This window comes from Ctenocephalides felis, unplaced genomic scaffold (genome assembly GCF_003426905.1).
Source record: "Ctenocephalides felis isolate EL2017-DRISC unplaced genomic scaffold, ASM342690v1 CF-g0.4_SCAFFOLD_00208, whole genome shotgun sequence".
NCBI lineage: Eukaryota > Metazoa > Arthropoda > Insecta > Siphonaptera > Pulicidae > Ctenocephalides > Ctenocephalides felis.
This window is the reverse complement of record NW_020536362.1, coordinates 27,934-50,359: the sequence shown is the minus strand read 5'-3', so window position 1 is coordinate 50,359 and position 22,426 is coordinate 27,934. Positions and strand designations below refer to the sequence as shown.

Below are 22,426 nucleotides of genomic sequence, written 5' to 3'. Positions count from 1 at the left end.
GAATAAAAGAAAAGTTTTTGAATAATACATTTTTAAATAAAAAACATTCATTAAATTAAAAAAATAAATATATATTAGATACATGTTGATACATACTGTGATACATACGTTTTAAATATTCTCATACTTGCGACCAAATTATGCTTAAATGTTTTTAAAGCCTGATATTATAACTCTAAGTTTTTTGTTGTTCAATTTGTGGTTTTAAGGGTTTAAAACTCTTTTTTTTTAAGTTTGAGTAAAGGAAATTACTTCTCCAAGAAGTGGTCACTCTGATTTAAATTAATATATATACTGGTATAAAAATCTAAATTAATATATACAAAAACTTTCTGGGAATCATTGCAGACTGATAAGACATTAAATGCTATTGGACCGATATGATTTCAAGAATCAAAACGCTTTCATCTATCTTTTATATTTGTCATTTTCTAATTATACAGCAAAAACTGACTTTTTTCACTAAGAAACCGGTTTTCGAATTCCATAATTTTCGCCAAAAAACCGGTTTTTGAAAACAGACAAACCCTAATTTCTATAGCCTCCAGATACGGTTGTGACACTCGCCCTTTACTCGTATGATTTGATATTATGATTAATCTTTCGTATTTAAGAACAGAATTTTTCTATATCCACGTAGACAAATTACAATTTAATTTACATTTCTCCTAGCTAGTTGCTAATATAACAAAATTATTGCTGATTCAGAAAAGAGTGGCACAACCGTACCCAGTGATACTAGGTTACAATTTCAATTTTTAATGAAATCATGCTAAAAATATTTATTTTTTTCTACAGATTGAATTCCCAATTGTCGGGTGGTGTTGGACAAGGCATTCCCGGCCAGAATAGCAGTACGCTGTCGTCCAGCCAGCACTGTCCTTCGCTGGTGCCGGTGTTCCCGCTAAGGGCAGCGCACACAGGCGCCCATGGTGCGCACTACTCCCCATACTCGCCGTCCAGGTTTCACATCGACAAACGATGTCGGCACCGCTGCTCATGGAAATGTTTCAGCATTGTTTTGATATTACTCAGTGTGGCACTTACTGCAATGCTGGCTTATTTTGCAGGTAATTAAATAAACTTAACGACACATAATTGAAAAAGAATTTTTTTTAAATCATTTGTCGTATTTGCTGTAACAGCATATTGCTGCTTTGAACCTTTTAACTTCCCTTAGGGTAAGTTATAGTAATCGCAAAAAAATGAAAACGAAAATTTTTATATATATTTACGTTTCAGAGATTTCTGAATATTTTGGCATACCTTAGAAAAAAATGATGTATGTGTGTGTGTGTATGTGTGTTCGGATACAAATTTTCGTCGACGATTTCGGGATCACGGATGAAGCAATTTGAATAATTCAAAAAACATTCGATTCGTATCGATAAGGAGACGTGCTGATTAGTTTTTGGCGAAGGCAGGTCTAGCCGTTCCGAAAATACGGGGCAAAAAGTGCCGAAAACGGTAACTCAGTTTTTAAGAGAACGGAGCGTCCGATTTGAATAATTCAAAAAACATTTCACTTGTATTGACAAGATGAAGAATTGATAAAATTTTCATGAAGGTAGGTCTAGCGGTTTCGGAGATATGGAGAAAAAAGTAAAAAAAATGAGCCATTTGGCGGTCAAAAATGATCATTAGACATATGCACATCAAATTATCAGATATTTTATAGAGATTTTAATAATAAGTATACATTTTGTTAACATTCCTATGGGTTCCATACCAATGCTTATGCGTTAGACAGCGACGCGGGGCTTACACGCTTTATATTTTGTTTCTATGCAGTTAAAGCAGTACGATTGCTTTGAAAAGAAAATTCAGATCTTCCACATCTTTGAAAAAAAATTATTATTATTTTTTTTTTTTTCAAAAAAAAGTAATTTTTTGTCCAATTTATAGTCTCTCAAAAATCTTATTTTTTCAATTTTTTTTCAAAAATGTTAATCGTTTTTAAAAAAATAATAATTTTTGGTACGGGAAGTACCAGCAATTTGCCTTAAGGCACGATGCCTTAATTGCCTTAAGACAGAATTCCACTTACAGCTAGTTTAATAATTATTTTTTTATTTGGATTTTACTTTTTTATATTCATTTTTTATCACTCACTCATTGTAATGCAGGCAATTGCGATTAAATTCAATCAAATTTAAATAAAAAAATTAAAAATTACTTTAAATTGATTCGAAGTATTTATTGCAACAGTATTTTAGCCATCAAGTACTCATTTGTAAACGATTATACACATTTGTCATTTGTGAACTGAACTACTTATTATATGTATGTTTCACATGCCAGTTTAAATACTGCGGACAATTAATTTTTAACTTATATTGTTCAATTTTTATTATTGTAAATGAAGTTTCTTAGTTGTGTCAAAAAAAGAACATGCCATAAAAATATATTTCCCAGAAATAAAAGACCACCTCATAACAATCCAAGAGTTTTTGTGCAATTCTAAACATTTAAATTTTATAATTACCAATTAATATATGTCACTTAGACTTAACTTTTTTGTATGTTAAACAAAACTTGTCTTATAATTATAATATATTACTGATTCTAACTCTTTGATTTTCTATCATTTTATTGAGATTACACTAAGTTATGTTTTATTTCGTACTTCTGGCATTTTCAATACTAAACACTCTCTAAATTGATGTTGATATTATTACTACGTTACTGTATTAGCATGTTACTAATTTAAATAAAAAAGATTGTTTTCTGAATATCCCAAGCTTTTATGCGATTGATTCACAGTATTTTAATGATTTAGTTACAATTTTGGCATACCTTATTTTTAGTATAATTTTAATAATTAGTGTTGAGTTAATACGATTTTTTTGAATTACAAATGCAGTTGCATATTTTTTACATTATATGAATATGGATTTTGGATCTAAACTTATGTATTTCTTTATGAAAATCTTTATAAAAAGCTCGGTTTTATTACACTATATAAAATTAGTATGTCAATAAAATAATGACTTTAAAACATTCCTGTTGACACGTCCTGATTAGTTTTGGTAAAAATGGTTGTTGGAGATTAGTTCAATTTGATTGATTCGATAAACATTTTACTTGTGTTGACGGTGTGAAGCAATTATGGGTTTCAGAGTATAGACATAGGGATTTCAGAAATACAGAGAAAAAATGCATTTTTTTATGGTCAAAAATGATCATTGTACCATATGCGCAATTATAATATATTTTATAAAGATGTTAATAATATGAGGTATTGAAAGCTCACATATTATATACATCAAATAAGCGATTTTAAACGTTTTATCTCCTTTTTTCAAACGTAATTATTTTTATTGAACTCTTTCTTAACATGAGATTCAGGGGCGTAACGTGCATTGGCGGGGCCCCGTATCAAATTTTTTTTGGGGCCCCCCTCAGGTAGGGCAGAATTTTCTCACAAAAAATTATAAAACTAAAAGAAATTTTCATTTATCATAAATATTTATCTATTCCTTCCGCAAGATTTCTACAAACAATTCAAATTTAATATACACATTTATTAAATCATTTATAGACTTTTTCTAAAGTTTCTGCTTATATGAACAATGATGGACTGACAGCTGTTCCTTTATCATTGAGGTATTTAACTACCCGAAAAAAAAGTTTGCCAGAGAATGTTTTTGCTAGAAAATATTTGATTTTTCAATGATAGGCCGAGCCGTTTCCTTCAAATTGGGAGAAGAGTACTAAAATTATCGTCCTCATTTCAAAATCCAAAATTGTTCGGATATATCGACCGGACCGCATTTACATAATTAGTCGTTGAAAAAAAAATGATTTTGATAAAACTTTCCATGATAATAACCATCATAATTACTAAATGTTTTGAGCCTGCGAATTTGGAATAAATCTGAATATTTATAGATTAGGTTGATATTATTTACACTAATCGGGAAATACTAGCAAAGTTCCATAGATTACCAATAATTCGCTAATTTTTTAGCAGTTTTATTTTTGAAAATCTTCTTTAGCGTTTGCGGTGGCAATTGGTCACAAATAAGAGCATGCTGTTAATTCCTCGGGAAAATTGTATTCAAGACTATTGAATTTTGTCAGCAATATAAATAAATACTGAATTTCATATTTTCAACATATTTTAAGAGCTTAGTTTACAATTTGTTATAAAAAGTAACAAATATGATTTTACTATATTCAGACGAAAGTTTCGTCGATACAGGTGTTTTGCTAAATGGCTCCAGTTCTAATATTTCGAACATACTAATCGAGTCAAAGTCTCTGAAATCTTTGTTTAGTTTGAGAAACTAATATGTTTGATTAGCTATAGTACATGTTGAGTTTGAAATAAGATTACGAGACATTTACTTTATCTTTTGTTTTACTTTATCTTTTGTTTTTAAAAACAGTCTTTACACTTCTTTGCTAATTTAAACAAACTACTAAACTAATTTTGATTCTTTAATTCCCACAATCTGTTCAAGAAATGCTAGTTTTCTATTAGTCATTATTTGCATGTTATAGAGCTTTAAAAATATTAAAGATATGTGGAAAGCAATTAGTGGCACAACCTTTTAAAATTATATTTTTACATTCGATACACTGGAAGAAAGTTTTCATAACGTGTGTTATTACTGAAATAAAACAAAAATTCGTTGGATTTTACTAATTTTTACGGACAAAATAAAACTCTTTGAAATAATTATCTTACATTCCTTGCGTACTTTTTCAACGACCTTAAATTTCATTGAACACAGTTTTCATGATTAATTCGCTTTTGTGATTTTTTTTATTATTAATGTTTGCTTATCGACGTTGGGGGCCCCTCTGGCTCGGGGGACCCGTATTTTTGATACGGCTGATACCGCGCTAGTTACGCTCCTGATGAGATTCCTATTATCTTGATAATAAAATGATTTTTTTTTTACAAAATTTACAAACAATATTTTCAAAGATCAAAATTTTCAAAAAATCAATTATTTGTATTTGTCAGGAATTCTCAAAATATTTTTGAAAAACATAACTCATAATCTAAATAAGGCATTTATTTTGACCCTGGAAAATTCCGTTTGTTTGTTCATTTATTGCATCAGCCTTGTTATCAAAAAGTTATAACACGTCTAATTGATTTGGATTAAATTCAATTTTTGTTCCACATTTTTAATGTGTTGATAAATTAAGAATAAAGTTATCATTTTTATGGGTCGTTTGATTAAGTTATTTCATCAAGATTATTATCATCTACATCAAACAAAATCAATATTATTTATTTATAATAGTGTTTTTCTTATTTCTCATTTTTTTCTGAATTATGGATGCCAGAATTTACCCTATCTCGCTCTCTTTCTCTTTTTCCTCATCAAGATATCCTCATCCTCTGAGCACTTTTCTGTACTACCTCCAGATTCGTTTTTTGCAAAAAAAATTATATTTGCGATTACTTCCTTTAGAAAAAATGATATTTATATATTTTACATATGAAACGTTATCTTTATTAACATTTAATGCTTATTTTATTAAAAGATCTGTGTTTAAGATATATGAATCATATTGTTCGGAAAATAAATATCAAATTACTTATCTTTTGCACTATTTTCATCATATTTGAGATATTGTACGGCGATTTTACTAATTTAGATTAAAGTTTGATTTTCATAGGATTTACTATAATTCTTATTTTATTAGGGTTTTGCTCTTATAGCGAATGTTTTTTAAAGTACCGTGTTATGAGGAGGACAGTCTCAATTCCTAAACCGTGTTAGAGCGAATCCGTGTTATAGAAGTACCGTGTTATGCGGGCGTTACCTGTATGTGATATATGGTATTGTATTATAATCTTACCTGATTTCATTTTTTTTTATTTATTCTTTTCGTAGTAGTCATGATCATGATGCTGTTTTATTTGTCTTTTCTTTTAAATGTACGGATTTCGTATTGTTATACCTTTATATATATTATGATTATTATTATTATCGATTGGTGCTTAATACATTTTTAAATTTACTTATGGTTGCAATGTGTTACTTTCAGTGTTATGCGATGTGTTTTTATCACTTCATTTATTACTTAATTTGATTTGATCTATAAAGTAATATATTATACGATACCATATAATATATAGGGTCTACCCGACTTAAAGAAAGGTCCGTGATTAAAAAGTGGGTAACACCGATATCTCAAAATACAAGTAAAGAATTTTGAACATTAGTATTTGAAAGTAGAGGAAAAATTTAGTATAACCAGTCATCACCTTGTTTTTTACGACGTTTCTTTCAAGAAATAAAACGTCAATGTTTGAAGATCCATAGTATTTTATTTCGTTGTTAGTTTTTTATTAGTGAGCACTGTTATTTAGTTTACGAGATCTTAATGAAATTTTTAAGTATACGTTTTCTAATTGTTTTGTAAAATGTATTGCTAATTTTGAGTTAGATTCAAAAGTCTGTTTTATATAAAAACTTTCACGCAGGTGGGATAAAAAGGACCAACTGAACCTTTTCTCTAAAAAGGTGCAAACAATAAAAATAGTAAATAAAGTAGCAAATTAAGTTGAAAAAGAGATAAGTTAAATAAATGGTTATTCTAACTCCGCTGATGAACATTTCTAACAAAATACAAGATAAAGGTTATATCTAGTGTTGTCTCTGTAGAAACTGTAACCATAAAATTTATATTTTGCATTAGCTGTATAATATAGCTATTATTTCGCAAAATCCTTTCAAATTGAAAATAAAACATTTTACCTGTTTGTCTCCTGGCCGAACTATATCACCCTGCTTATGGGCTAAAATGGTCCAGGTAACAATGTTTTGAACTACAATTCCTACAATGATAAATTAGGTGGTAGTTTTCGGACCATAGTCTGATAGTTGTTTGTTTGAGATGTGCTATATGTTGTTATATCATGGGTTTTGCTTTTACAATAAAATTATTCAAAATTATTTTATATCTTGTTGCCTTTCTCTACCCTGTATTAATAGGGAAATATTTTACTCTACATGATTATGTGATCAAATTAATATTTATTGTATTTTTATATATATAGAATGATATATTTTATATCTATTTAATAACTATATATTTTTTGAATTGATTATTTGTAAATAATACTATAAGGCCTAGTAATTTGAATATGTTTTGTAATCCTATTAATCTATTGAATCATTTTTCTACAGCTGTGAGTTCCATGAAGCCCTCTATCGATCCATCCAACTGCATACTAGTACAAGACGTAAAATCGGTCACACATGACCAGATGACACAAGATTCGGCATCTACACAAATTCCCACGGAAGGTAAATTATATAATCACAAACTATGACGAAGAGTTAGACTTAATGATTGCATCCGATTAGAGTGATTCAAAATGCATATTGCTTGTGTCGATGGTGTGTTTGTTTCTATAGATTAAGATAGTCGTTCTTATAGATTAAGATAGTAACGTATTCAATAAAGCCTTCGCAAAAAATATAAGCGCTTGTAGCGCTCCTATAAAAAATTTTGTTGCTCGCCCAAAATATTTTCAACAATTTTATTTCAAAAAACTCAACTGATATCATCAGACTATAAATTAATAATTACTAATAATTATTTTTTCGTTTATTTGTTTAAGTTATTTCAAAATTTTTGTTTTTTGTCGAAAATAGTATTTTGAACAGTGTCATACCTGCTCTCCACTGTAACAGCCAGGCGCCCCACAGAGGTGGCCCGTGCCACAGTTTGGAAAATGCAGACTTATAGTATAATAGATTTTCTTAAAATATTTACAATGATTGTTATTACTTATCGATAAACTTTTATTTATTATTAATTATTTTTATTTTGTGAATATTTAATTACTGTACCGGAAGTTTCAGCAATTTGCCTTATGGCACAATACCATGCTCTACTAGTTTTTTTATTTGTTTTAAATTTCATAAAAATTATTATTTGTCACGTTTATGAAATTTGATGGTTGGCAAAACACTTCAAGACGTGTCTGAATTTGTATATTTTAGACCATACTTTTTACAGAATCGTTCTGCATTACCTTCTGGATTTTTTTGTCATTTAACTTTAGAGCATAATATTCATCTTACGCGAAATATTTTTTATGCATCTTTTTCTCGTTCATGACCTTTGCTTATCATCAGTTTTTGTAAGATTGCAAACAATTACAAAGTAAATTTGTTGTAACATTATTATATCTTGAAAAATTATTTTTTATTGAACGAATATTTTCTTTAGAAAACCTATCAAAATCATTCGTCAATTATATTTATCGTTGTGGTTTTCAACAGTTTCTTGCAAAGTTTAAATATCCTTAGCAAACATTTGATTTATATGTAATAATGCCAATAGGTTCAATAATTGATATTTTTTCAATTGCATGCATTGCAATCAATTTTTAGCAGAACGTGCTGCTCAGTTTTTAACTCCAACAAACTTTTATACGTGTTTTCTACAATTTTTATTTTTGAAATTAGAGGAGGCTATTACACTTTTATTTAGAACAAGATAAATATTCGCATTAAATTTATTGTCTGCTCTGTCATTCGACCTCTGCCACTTTGCAGTCGAATTTGTCATAATTTGTTTGTAAATTAGTGATAATTTTTTGATTGTGTTGGAATTTATTTCGACTTTTTTTATTAAACCAATTTAAGTTGTTATATAATATTCATCTTAGTTGATCTACTTTACAATCTTAGTTGATCTATACTCGATTCACTAATGGATTTTTCGATTTATACAATTATCGCACCATTTCGATTTACCATTAACTACAATTAAGATTTTTATTTCTTAAGCATCCAAAAGTGATTTATTACAGGTGCCAAACTAAAATACACCTTTTTGTCACAGTGACGAATTTTATATTTGCCGTCGTTTTTTATACTTTCCTATCATTATCATTTTTTTATCAACATTCAATTCATAAATTAATTTGCAAATTTGTGGTAGTATTTTGCAATGTTTGGTTTGTAAATGAAAACTTTTTCAGTATAAATTTATTAACATCCAATAAATTTATATCATTTTGATTATTTCTTGCTTTCTGTTCATATCATTCCAGATGAATAGATTTATTATTACCTATTGTATTTTGTTATATATCAAAACTAAATTTTCAGTGAACTTTAATCGTATTTATCATTTTGAACTTGTATTGTACAAACTGCAGCAACATATCTGAAATCATTAAAAATTTTTAGTTGATACATACTGTCACTATTTTAAAGAAAGTACTCGTATGAATTTTTATGCGTTCAAAATTTAATCGTACAAAATTGTTTATACTTCAATTAAATTTATCATTTAACATTTTTGTTCTTATAATTCATTCTTTTGTTTTTCTATTTGTTTTAACTATGATCACTCTAAAATGTTTGCGCAGAGAAAATGGAAATTAAATGTTCTTTGATATTTTCCAATATGTTCTCTGAAGCGTTTGTCGGTGAGCTGATCTTTATCATACACATCTTACTAATCCTTTTACGATCTAATTTTGTTCATTTTGTATGTTTTTCATAACACACTGCAGCAACATATCTGAAAAATAATCCATTGCTATCCAATTTATATTTAAGAAAGTACTGTTTTTATCTTTGACTAAACATTGAATTAATACAGAATAAGTTAATTTTGTAATTTATTTAACTTATTCTTCTTTAGTCTTTCTGATAGATCTGAACTATGATCAGATAAAAATAAGTCTAAAGAGCAGCAAAATAGAAAAAAAAAATCATAACCATATATTTCTAATATGTTTTTCATATTAGTTTATTGAAGAACTCATTTTTGTTACACATACTTTATCAACCTTATTAACCTTATAATTTGTATTATGAAATCTGCTCCGGCATACCTGGATTGAATTATTAATTTTTCTCCATATTTTTTTCCTACTTCGGGTAAATAAATTTTTATTTGTTATGTTACATATTGCTACTATTTGAAAGAAGGAATTAACAGAATTATTTTTTTTAAGATAAATCTAATATTTTTGTAATTCTAGTACTTAAATCATTAATTTTTCTGATCGGTAAGCTATCTATATCTTTTCCATTAGTCTATTCTTTTTTGAATCGTCTATTGAAGAACTAATTTTTATCAAATGTTTCTACCTTGTTAATTTCGCAAAATGTATGCAAACATGTGGAAGATAAAGTTTATGGCCTATTTATTCTTAACCTCACTCTCTATGTCTTTTCCAGCTTGTTGAAGAACTAATTTTTATCACACATATTTTAATAATGAAAACTTAGTTTCAATTTTGATCATTTTGCACATGTTTTTCTATGAATGTTATACATTGCATATGAATGCATACATTGTAATTCATTCCATGATATTTTTTCTACCTCTGATTAATAAAACCTCTTAATACCTACTACCTCTGACTAATAATTTCTCTTTGAGTTATTACATACTATATTGTACATACTGAGTTATGATAACAAATGAGTTATTTCATACTATTTTACATATTATATTGTACATTGATACTAATTGTTAATTTTTTTATAAGATGAACTAAATATTTTTTATGCAAATCGTTTTTTAGTGTTCTGATAGATTTACCTTTGATCAGATAAAAATGTGTTCAACCAGTAAAATGGGGATTAACTTTGTGATCTTTTTTTTTTGAACTTCTTATGTGTTTTCCATTAGTTTGTTGATTGACATGTTGGTCTGTTGACATGTTTCTCAACTTTATAGTTCCATTTTGTTAATTACGTATATGTTATTCATTATAATTTGTATTGTACAATCTGTTGTAGCATAACTGAATTCCTCTAACCAATTCGTTCCACAATTTAAGCACATACTAATTTGTACTTGAAACGCTGAGAAATGCAGAAAAAAATATTTTTTTCAAATGTTCAAATTTAATATTTTTATTGAATTGTTTTTTGTACTCATGTTACTTATTCTTTAATTTTTTGTATATCTGAACTAGATCAGATAAAAATTTATGCAAAGAGCAAAATGTAAGATTAAACTTATAACCCATTTGTTTTTGAACTAGCTGTTATTGTCATTGTCTTGAAGAAGAGCCAATTTTTATCACACATATTTTATTAAGAAAGATTTAAATCTTTTGATCATTCATACATGTCTATCATTATAATTTTTATTGTAAAATCTGCAGCAGCATATCTGATTTAAAATATTCTAATTTATTTTTATTTTTTCTATTTCTGGTGAATGAATTTCTTTTTGAGTTGTTATATACTGTAATAATAATACATTGTTACTATTCTAAAGAAATATTGAGAAATGCAGAATAAATTAATTTTCTTAATTGTTACTTCTAATATTTTTAATGAACTTAATATTCTCCTGTAACTCATGCAACGTATTCTTCAGTCTTCTGGCAGATTTAACTATGATCAGATAAAAATGTTTTCAAAATGGAAAGCAAAGCTTATATTTCATTTGTTTTTGAACTAGCTGTGTCTTTTCCGTTAGTTAAACTAATTGGATAAATTAATTTTTATAAGACATGTTTTATTAATCTTTTACTTTCCATTTTGTTAATTTCGTATATATTTTTCATTACACTTTGTATTGCACCAAGCTGAAGCAAGATATCCAAATTCATAAAATTCTAATTAATTTCATATTTATTTCTACTTCTAGTGAATGAAATTTTCTTTCTGTTACATACTCGTTCTCTATTTCAAGAAAGTACTAATATGAAAGGACTTGACTATCGAAATATTGAAATACATCAAATATTTTTTAATCGTTCAATTTTTTTTTCAAGTGATAATATAAGTTGGAATTTAAAAGTTATATAAACCATTTTTATGAGCTATATATTTCTAGTTTGGAATATGCTATTGAGTGTTTAAATTACTAATAAATTGAATAAGGTTTTTGACTAAAGTTTTTACATCGAGATCATTTTCAATACACTGATGTACATTTTATTTTTTACGCGTTTTTATTTCTTATTTATTGACATATATTATTTATATCAAGCAATGGTGCCTGGTATAAGATATTATTAAATAATTATATATATATATATATATATATATATATATATATATATGTGTGTGTGTGTGTGTTAGATGCTTCACTTTATCATTCACACTGTATTTATCACATAAATTAATACTTTAATTTCGGCTAACTGAAATAAAATTACACGTTAATATAATATCTATACCAGAGGTCGGCAACGCGGCGCCCGCGGGCGCCATGGAGCCCCCGATCAACTTTAGATGCGCCCTCGGTTAATGTAAATGTATGATAACCTTAGCATAAATGAATTTCATATTTTTCAAGTATATATTGCATATTGTTGTAAGTCTAAAAATATATATAGAAAATTTTACTACTATATCATATTTAGAAGTTATAGTCAAATTAGCAGAAGAGTTTTGTTCAAGATTTCGCAGCACTAGAACCCGTTCTAGCATTTTTTATAAACCCATTCAAAGTTGCCGAAGATGATCTTCTGAAAAGTGTTTCAGTGTATTTCGAAATTAGTAATATCGAAGACGTGGAGTTAGAAATAATAAACTTACAAAATGATATTATTTTAAAAGCACATGAAGTAATGATAAAATGTTTTGGAAGTCAATGAAAATACGTATCCTATTTTAAGGAAATGTGCGCTAAAAATTTACTCATATTGTGCAACAACATACAATTGCGAGTCTTTGTTTTCAAATATGAAATATTTGAAATTAAAATACCGAGCAGAGTTAAATGACACACATTTATAAAAAACTGTTTGCGGACAGGGAACTTTAATTATATTCCCAATTATAAAAAATAGCTGAAAATACGGACACACAAGTTTCACACTAAATTATGTGTATATAATTAGGTATTAAATCATAATCTTCTTTTATCGATGTACTGAATGTTCGTAATGTATATATTATATTATATTAAGTCTTAGCAACTAAGAGAATAAAGGTATGAAAAATCTTTTTTTTTTTTCATACCGATGCGCCCTCGGTAATTTTCAGATTTAGTTTTGCGCCCTTAACAGCAATCAGGTTGCCGACCCCTGATCTATACAATAATAACAACTATTCGTCTTACGCCAAGATCAGTTCAGTGTTTCCACTTCAAAGTTCTGCAAAGTAAGATCGACTCTTTTTCTATTTACATTATATGACAAAAACAAATATGGCGACCTCATGAAGTGAGTTGCAAATAAAGGACTATTACTGTTGAGATCTACTCTGGCAGGATTATTCAAAATCGCTAACACATATCTATTTCATTCTGAATTTATAAGCCTTATATTTAGTAAGCTATTTTTTATTTCTTCAATATTTTCATCTTTAATTTCAAAAGCCTAGCCTTTTTGTTTTTATCTCACCGCCTGTTTAGCTTCCACATTATTTTCTTCGCGTTGGTTACCAATGTGGAATGCTCTAATTACTAATATATTTTTTATACAATAATAATGTTTTTGACTAATGTTTTACCTCGAGATAATTTTCAATACAAAAACTCAGTGACGTACATTTTATTTTTTACGCAGCTTATTTGTTCTAATGTCACAGCGTGTCTATTTCTTACATAAGTATAATTTTTATGCATCATATCATGTGTTGGGCCAGGTTCGCTGGTTTGATTCCCGCTACCGCCAAGCCTGACATCAGGCAACTTTGATGTCAAATTTCCACTTGAGGTCATATATCTTAAATATAGCCTCAAGTGAAAATCGCCTCTCGTGGGTATAGTTGCACATATAATAAAAATGTCAGCAAATACTTCGAGTATAGATAATTAGTCATTATACCTAGTAGACACGCCGCTGAGTGTTGCTACTATCTTCTGGTTTATATTGTAAGATAATCATTGTTAGCAATCTCTGCTTAATGTTAATGCTCATGTAAAACAGATTGCAGAATAAATTAAATAAAAAAATATTATGTGTTAATTTATTCCACAGAATCGCCGCCTACCAGTACGGCCGAACACGGTAACGGTTTGGGTCCAGGTAGTTTGCCTGGTGGCCACACCACACAGCATAGTTCCCAACAGCCTTTACACAATCAACAGCAACAACAGCAACATCAACAGCAAAGTCAACAACAGACCTTACCGCAGTCTCAGCAACAGCAGGAGCAGTGGCCGTCGCCTGTGACGGAATTGCGCGACTTCGATGTTCCATATACTGCGAACGTTCCTCCGTATCGCTTCTGGAATTCGGAGTTCCGCAATAAACAGCCGGCTTTCATTCGACTGAACTTTACGCTGCCCTGGGGTGCCAATTTTGCCGTCTACGGACGACGAAATGTCGCCCCTAGCGTCACACAATACGATTTCGCCGAATTCATCAAAGGCGGACGAGTTGATCATAGGTAAATATACAACGCTCAGTGGTTACATTGATTTTGTAGCCTTCGAGTGAAGAAAAATTGAACTAAATGGGAATTGTGCATGTTATTTTTATTCAAGGCTAATATTATTTTTATACTTTTCCATATTTTTATATAGGGGAATAGTTCATTTCTAAATGCTAATTACAATGACAAACCGATCATGCCATATTTGAAGTTGACTCCAATTACATTATTGTTTTTAAATATTATACATACTTTTAATGCTATTATAAATATATAATTTATAATTTATCATTATACATATGTGTATACACGTGGTCGACACTAATAAATGTGTGCATCACAAGTGCAAAATGATATAGATATTATAGACAAAATGACACAGATGCTTTATTTAAAAATTGGCTTGTTTTATCAACGTTTTCGCGACGGTGTAATTTTTTTTTTCATTTATACAGCAATCAGAACCTCACGTCCTATGAGCTGTTAGGCTGAAACTTCTCCTTACTTTGAATTTTTTAGATGGTAACCCAATGGTTAATCCTTCCATATTTGATGATTTTGTTATTAGAATTAATCTAATTAGGCTGACTTTTTATTGGTGCAGCAATGCCGGGCAAGGGCTATTTTCACTTGGAAACATATTGCTATCTATATTTCCAAGTGAAAATCCTTGTAACTGCTACCTGACAACAAGCTGCTCGAAGTGGGTATCGAACCCGGGACCTCTGATTCAGGTCCCGTCGCTCTTAACCGCTTACCTACGGGCGAGCCCGCGACGGTGTAATGTTAAGAAAGCCTTAATAACAATCCGTCAGATGTTGAGCGTCATTGTCACAATATTGTTTACAGTTATCAGTTCAAACGTGTTCCGCACCCTGAGAATTTTATTTTGAGGGTATTTTATCTTGTTTTTTTTGGGGACATATTGATTGATACTCGTAATTATTTGAATTAAAATCAATTAACTTATGTCAGTATTACTGGAATCACGTCAGTTGGATGGAATTTTGATTAATTATTATATTTTGTTCAATTTCGGCCAAAATGACATACTCATTACACAAGCAAGACCAAGAGAAAAAATTAAAACCTGTCAAATGTGTTTGGATTTTAACTATTACAAGACTATATAACTACTACAAGAAGCAATTACTAAAAACAGACTACAGTTAAAAAGAAGAGACTTACATTTATTGCAAAACTCTCTTTTTGCGTTCTGAGCCCTGCGAAGATTGGTTAAAATGTATGACTCATACCCTTTGTGTTCATGATTCATGTGCTAATGTCCCAAAAAGGACGAAACTATTTATTTGTGAACAGCGTTTTTGAAAATTAGCATCTCAGTATGTCCTTATATGTTATTTTGCCAGTACTATATGGACAAAATGAGTTTTGTAATATGTTTCTTTTTTCTAAATAAATATGTTATTATAGTTCCTACCTATGATAAATATGAGTAAAAACAATTGAGACTGGTATTAATATCATTAAATAAATAAATATGAAAAAAGACAACACAATGTAATTTCGTCCGTACTTCAACAGTTCAGAAAAAAACCCTTTTAACCCCGTGTCTCATTTCACTTTTTTTTAGAAGATATTTTGGAACATATCATTTAGTTCAAGGCTATCATTACTTATTTTACATTTTAATATTTTTATATGTTAATTCAGATAAATATTCGTGTATCATTTCACTTGCGATTTCTTTGAAGATTTATTTCGTTTTTTAAAAAAAATATTAATAAAATATATCGTATTTGATCGAACATCTTTTTAACAAAATACGAATGGTACATATTATTTTCTATGACGCTTTTATTATTTTCTGTGTTTTTTCATATTTTTATATAATAATTCAAAAAAATAATCCGCGCAACTTGATGTCTCATTCCATTTTGGATTATTTTCGAAGGTTATATTTTTAAGAAAACTTTATTGGATCGATTATTTATTGGACCCACACGTACATGCTATTTTATTTGATGCTTTTACTATTTCTGTGCTTTTTAATATTTTTACATAATAATTCAGAAAAAAGCCGTGCAAATTTGTGTCTCATTTCACTTCGGATTATTTTGGAAGGTATGAAACCTTAAATAAAAAATCTATTTGAACGTAGGTAATGTATTTTAGTTATTTTGAAGATAAGAATTTCAATACCTTAACATTCAGTTTTATATTTATATGAGATAATTATATTCAATGATATGAGATTTTATATTCAATCACAACCAAATATTAACGAAAATTTCATTTATTTTATTTTTTTATTATTAATACACTTAAAATAAAGCACTGCCCATATTTCGAAATGTTCATAAAGTTTATATAATCTTATATTTCGCTAATTTTTGACAATTCAAATAGTATACCTTGTATTCTTTGTCATTTAATTATAGGTCGTATATAATACCTTTGTCGCGATATCAGTCTAGCTATAAAATACTTTGAATATAAAATTTAGAATTTTAAATATGAATTTGATATCGTACTAAATGTTGTGCTAAATCTTTTCGTCATTTTTGTCAAGTAGTCGTTTATTAACAGTCATATGCTAAATTTTTTGGTGTAATGTAACAATTATATGGTAATAATGTTTTATTTAGAATAATTGTATAAAATGCATTCTCATAATTGTATTAAATTCAAATATAGACATTTTTTAAAGACCCTTTAAATTTTTTCGTAATTGATAAAGTTAGTAGGCATGTAATCATCCATTCATGAGATATAATTATGTTCACTTTTGTAAGTTGTTTTTGCATGTAATCAATTATATTGTTTTTTCTTAAATGAATGTTTTAATATTTTTTAAACCAAATGTTTTTTTTTCAAGGTTAAGGAAGCGGGATACAAATTCATCACAAAGAATCAGTATCGAAATTTTTAATGAGCATAATGATGAGCAAGAAAATCAACGCAGTGCGCGAGATGAATATCCATTCGAAGATGATGCGATGACCGAATCGCCATCGGCGAATCCAAAACCAGACACCGAACTTCCAAGAGATGATCTTCACATAATTTACAAAAGATCAATTGACTCTAGTAACATGGTTAATGTTAGTTTGCTGCAATATTTGGACACAGGCCGATGGTTTCTGGCCGTCTACAATGACGAATTATTAGCGCATACTGTCAATTTGGTCGTCACAGAGGCTCAAGGTGTGAGCACCACTTGTCCAAATGACTGTTCGGGGAGAGGTTCCTGTTATTTGGGAAAATGTGATTGCATTGATGGTTTCCAAGGAACTGATTGCTCTAAGAGTAAGCATTTGCAAAAATTTTGAAGGTCTTTTGTTAAAATATATTTTTTTGCAATAATTTTTGAACAACAATCAGAACATTTAAGTTAAACTTGTACTGTTTTGCCTTAATATAAGTCGGTTTTACAGATGACAACCCAAACAGTTGTCTCATCTCTGTGTGATGAATTATTATTATTACCATTTTTGTAATAGTGCAATGTGCCATGCAAGCCTTATTTTATTTGGAAACATCTATATTTCTTGCTATCTATATTTCCAAGTGTCTTCTAAGATATATTTTAGCCACCATTACACTAGAAGTTTTTTTTCTATAAAATTCATTTTATAATGACGAAGGTAAGGAATAATTTCAAATGCCCATACGTGTTACTTTTATTAAATTCATTGAATTTTGAACTATTCAAGTAATTTATCGTAATTTTTATTTTTCTCAAATCAAGATATATTTTGGCTACCATGACACTTGGTTAACTTTTTTTATGAAAATTTATTTTTTAATGGCAGAGTAAAGGTATAATTTCAAATGTCTACATATTACTTTTATAGAATCCATCGAATTTTGAACAATTGAAGTAATTTATCGTATTTTTCAATTATCACAAATCTACTAGATATATTTTTGTAACGATTACACTTAAAGTTAGCTGTTTCTATAAAATTTATTTTTTAATTACGGAGTAAAGGAATAATTTTAACTGTCTATATATTACTTTTAGGATTTCAGGAATTTGTCATTTAGTCATTGAATTTTGAACGATTAAAGTAATATATCGTAACTTTCAATTATCACAAATCGACTAGATATATTTTAGCCATTACCCTTGAAGTTAGCTTTTTCGATAAAATTTATTTTTAATGACGAAATAAAGAAATAATTGCAACCGTCTACATATTACTTTTAAAATTTTGGAAATTTGGCCAGTCGCTTATATATTAAATTCATTGAATTTTGAACGACTAAAGTAATATATCGTAATTTTCAATTATCACAAATCGCCTAGATATATTTTAGCCATTACAGTTGAAGTTGGCTTTATCGATAAAAATTATTTTTAATGACGAAATAAAGGAATAATTGCAACCGTCTACATATTACTTTTAAAATTTCGGAAATTTGGCCAGTCGCTTATATATTAAATTCATTGAATTTTGAACGACTAAAGTGATATATCGTAATTTTCAATTATCACAAATCGCCTAGATATATTTTAGCCATTACAGTTGAAGTTGGCTTTATCGATAAAAATTATTTTTAATGACGAAATAAAGGAATAATTACAACCGTCTACATATTACTTTTAAAATTTCGGAAATTTGGCCAGTCGGTTATATAAATTCATTGAATTTTGAATACTTAAAGTAATATATCGTAATTTATAATTATCACAAATTTACTAGATATATTTTAGCTATTACACATGAAGTTAGCTTTTTCGATAAAATTTATTTTTAATGACGAAGTAAAGGAATAATTTCAACCGTCTACATATTATTTTTAATATTTCGGAATTTTTGCCAGTCGCTTATATATTAAATTCATTGAATTTTGAACGATTGAAGTAATTTATCGTAAATTTCAATTACCACAAGTCCACTAGATATATTTTAGCCATTACACTAGAAGTTTGCCTTTTCTATAAAATTTATTTTGTTAATGATGCAGTAAAGGAATAATTTCAACTATCTCTAAATATTACATTTAATAAGATTTCGGAAATTTGGCCGTTCAGTTATATCTTAAATTCATTGAATTTTAAACAATTTAAGTAATTTATTGTAATTTCCAATTTTCACAAATCGACAACATATATTTTAGCCACTATTACACTAGAAGTTAGCCTTTTCTATAAAATTTATTTTCTAATGACAAGGTAGAGAAATAATTAATCAACAATTTACATATTACTTATAATAAGATTTCAGAAATTTGGCCGTTCGGTTATATATTAAATTCATTGAATTTTGAACGATTCAAGTAATCTTACAATATTAATGTTTACAAATCGACAATCAGTTTTAGATGCCACTTAAATTTAGAAGAGATGGCCTTTCGTATAAATTTTGTTATCTAGAATTGATCAATTATGACGACTTTGCGTTTACTACTATTCATAACCGTTATTTTGATTACAAACACGTAACTATAATTAGAAATTAGCACGCAAAAGAATATTTAGAATTATTTTTTATTATTTTTACAACATTTATAATTCTAGTATAAAAAATCTTCAGTTAGATGCATTTTTATATTTCAGTTACATAAAAGCTTTTTTTATTTTTACTCTTTGTATCTTGAACAACAATCAATAATAATAGTAAATTTTAAGCACAAAACCGTAACTATAATAATAATAATTGTCTTTCATACGCATATTCAGAAACAATTTTTTGTATACTATATCTATAATTCTATTTTTATGTATATATTTAAAATATTGTATTTTCATTTTTGATCGCCAAATGGCATTCAGTAATCAGTTAAATAAGCTTTAGCTGTATTTCTAAGCATTTAAAACAATGTCTTTTAATATTTTAATAGTATATTAATTATAATATACTTTTTCTATTTTGAACAATTAATACTTATTTTTATCACAAATTCATTTTATTTTTTATCTACTTATTTTCGACAATTATTTTTGACCTGATAATATAATTTTGTTTTTGACTTTATTAATTTGCATTGACTTCTTAATTAGCTATTAATTATTTCATTTCTCGAATTATCGTATCGTCTTCAATATTTTTTCTATGTTGTAAATTTTAAATAGATTTTTATATTGCACTAGCTTTGTTAGCATATGGATTATATGATATTATGATTATATTGTTCTAAGATTCGATAATAGTATAATAGTGCGATATGGCATTATATACAAATATTAATTAATTTACATTGAGCTATTCACTGAATAATGTCTCGAACTATTCATATAACAATTCAATGTTGAAATTGCCTTCGATTTTTTATTAACTCTGTAAATAATCATTTGTTTTTCATATATTCTGCTATTTTTGTTGTGAGTGACTTCCAAGATTGAGTTATGTATCTAATAGCACTGAAGTACTTTGGAGTTGCATTTTTTAATTAATCAGTATCTGTCATCTCGGAAGCACTAAATACTCGTCATTTTTTGCATGCATTGTTTGTTATTGTATTTAACAAAATATTTTAGTTCTCAAATTAGCAATATAAAACACGTGTTAAAATATTTTTATATTATTCCTTTTGCTACGAGAGTGTTTTCTGCAGAAGTCCCGCTGCTGTACGAAACAGCGTGCCCAGAACGATATATTGTATGATATAAGAAAGTTAAAAAATATTAACTGCGAACTAGAAATTACAATAGAAGACGAGAATTTTAATAGTTTAACTCGGTGATAAATCATGGACGACATTCGTACACACAGCAGGTTATGGGGGGATGTAGTCCATGGACGACATTTGTAGCAAAAGTGTTATTGACTAAGTCAACTTATTTATTATATTTATATTTTTATAATGAAACATCTATCATTTTATTCAGGTGTTTGTCCTGTATTATGTTCTTCTCATGGACAATACGGAGGTGGTATTTGCCATTGTGAAGAAGGTTGGAAAGGTGCTGAATGTGATGTGCCAAAACATGATTGTGAAGACCCGACTTGTTCTGGACATGGTCGTTGCAAACAAGGCGAATGCACCTGTGAACGAGGATGGAAAGGAGCACGTTGTGAATTAGGTGAATTGAAGTTTTAATTATCGTCATTTGATTATTGTAATTGTATTTTAAATAATATGTACAATTTTTCGCTACTTTTATGTAGAATCTTTTTTTCATTATACTTTTTATCGATAGTCAGAATATAAATTGATTGATATGAAAGACTAAGAGCTGGTTTTTCATGTCTTTCTTCAACGAGTACTTTTATTATATATAATCTATTATATTTTACAATTAGGGTAGGGTTGCAAGTCGTACTCTGAGGAAATAATGTGGTAATATTTAGTGCATTTGATTCAGTTGAATTGTGATTAGCACTTTCTATTTTTTTTTAATATGTATTTTTTTTGCGTTGTCACCGTAGTCGTGCCACCTATGGCCTTTTCCCGCAAAAATAAGATTTTTGTTAACTCTGTAAAAAGTTTGAAAATAAAACTAATGACAATTACCTATATAAAGTCTAATAATTATTCATGACTAAACTGTTGTCTACTAAGTAATATAAATAATAAAAATTTAAAGAAACAATTTTAGAATCGCATAATTATTAAGGGTGTAAACATTTGAATAGTTCTGTATAACGGTACCAGATGATGAACGATAATTTAATATATTGCCAGGGTACGACTTGGAAGCCTTACCGTTTTTCTTCACTAACTTATGTTTTGAAAATTTGTTTACTTGGCTTTTAAATAATACTTTAGAAATTAAGAATTTAAACAATTAATGGTCTGATTTAGCAGACTTAAAACTATAAACATTTATAACCGTATATACTATTATTGAGCACGGTAGATGCTAAAAATGTTTTCAGAGTTTTTTTTAGCCATAAATAAATAAGTAAAAACCAAATTGGAGTAAAAAATGATTCTTAGGATTTTTATTGAGATGCAAATTCGAATATTTGCTTTGGTTTTTCTCTAATATGTTTAATATTGCATTTGTAGAAGATTGTTTGGATCCAACTTGTTCAAATCATGGAACATGTGTCGCTGGTCAATGTTACTGCAAAGCTGGATGGCAAGGTCCAGATTGCGGAAATGTCGATGAACAAGTTTATCAGTGCTTGCCAGGTTGCTCCGAACATGGGGTTTATGATTTGGAAAGTGGTCAATGTGTTTGCGACAGACATTGGACTGGGGCAGATTGCTCTCAAGGTTAG

General features: G+C 28.4%; 1 protein-coding gene across 1 annotated transcript; it reads left to right on the top strand.

Annotated features, from left to right (window-relative positions):
• Positions 1-798: 798 nt before the first annotated feature.
• On the top strand, positions 799-22,426 carry LOC113385119 (teneurin-a-like; the record flags this gene model as incomplete). Its single annotated transcript, XM_026622962.1, has 6 exons — positions 799-1,070; positions 7,158-7,277; positions 13,892-14,303; positions 17,128-17,558; positions 21,088-21,282; positions 22,212-22,426. Coding segments are annotated over 6 exons (1,645 nt in total), but the record flags the coding sequence as incomplete, so codon positions are not given.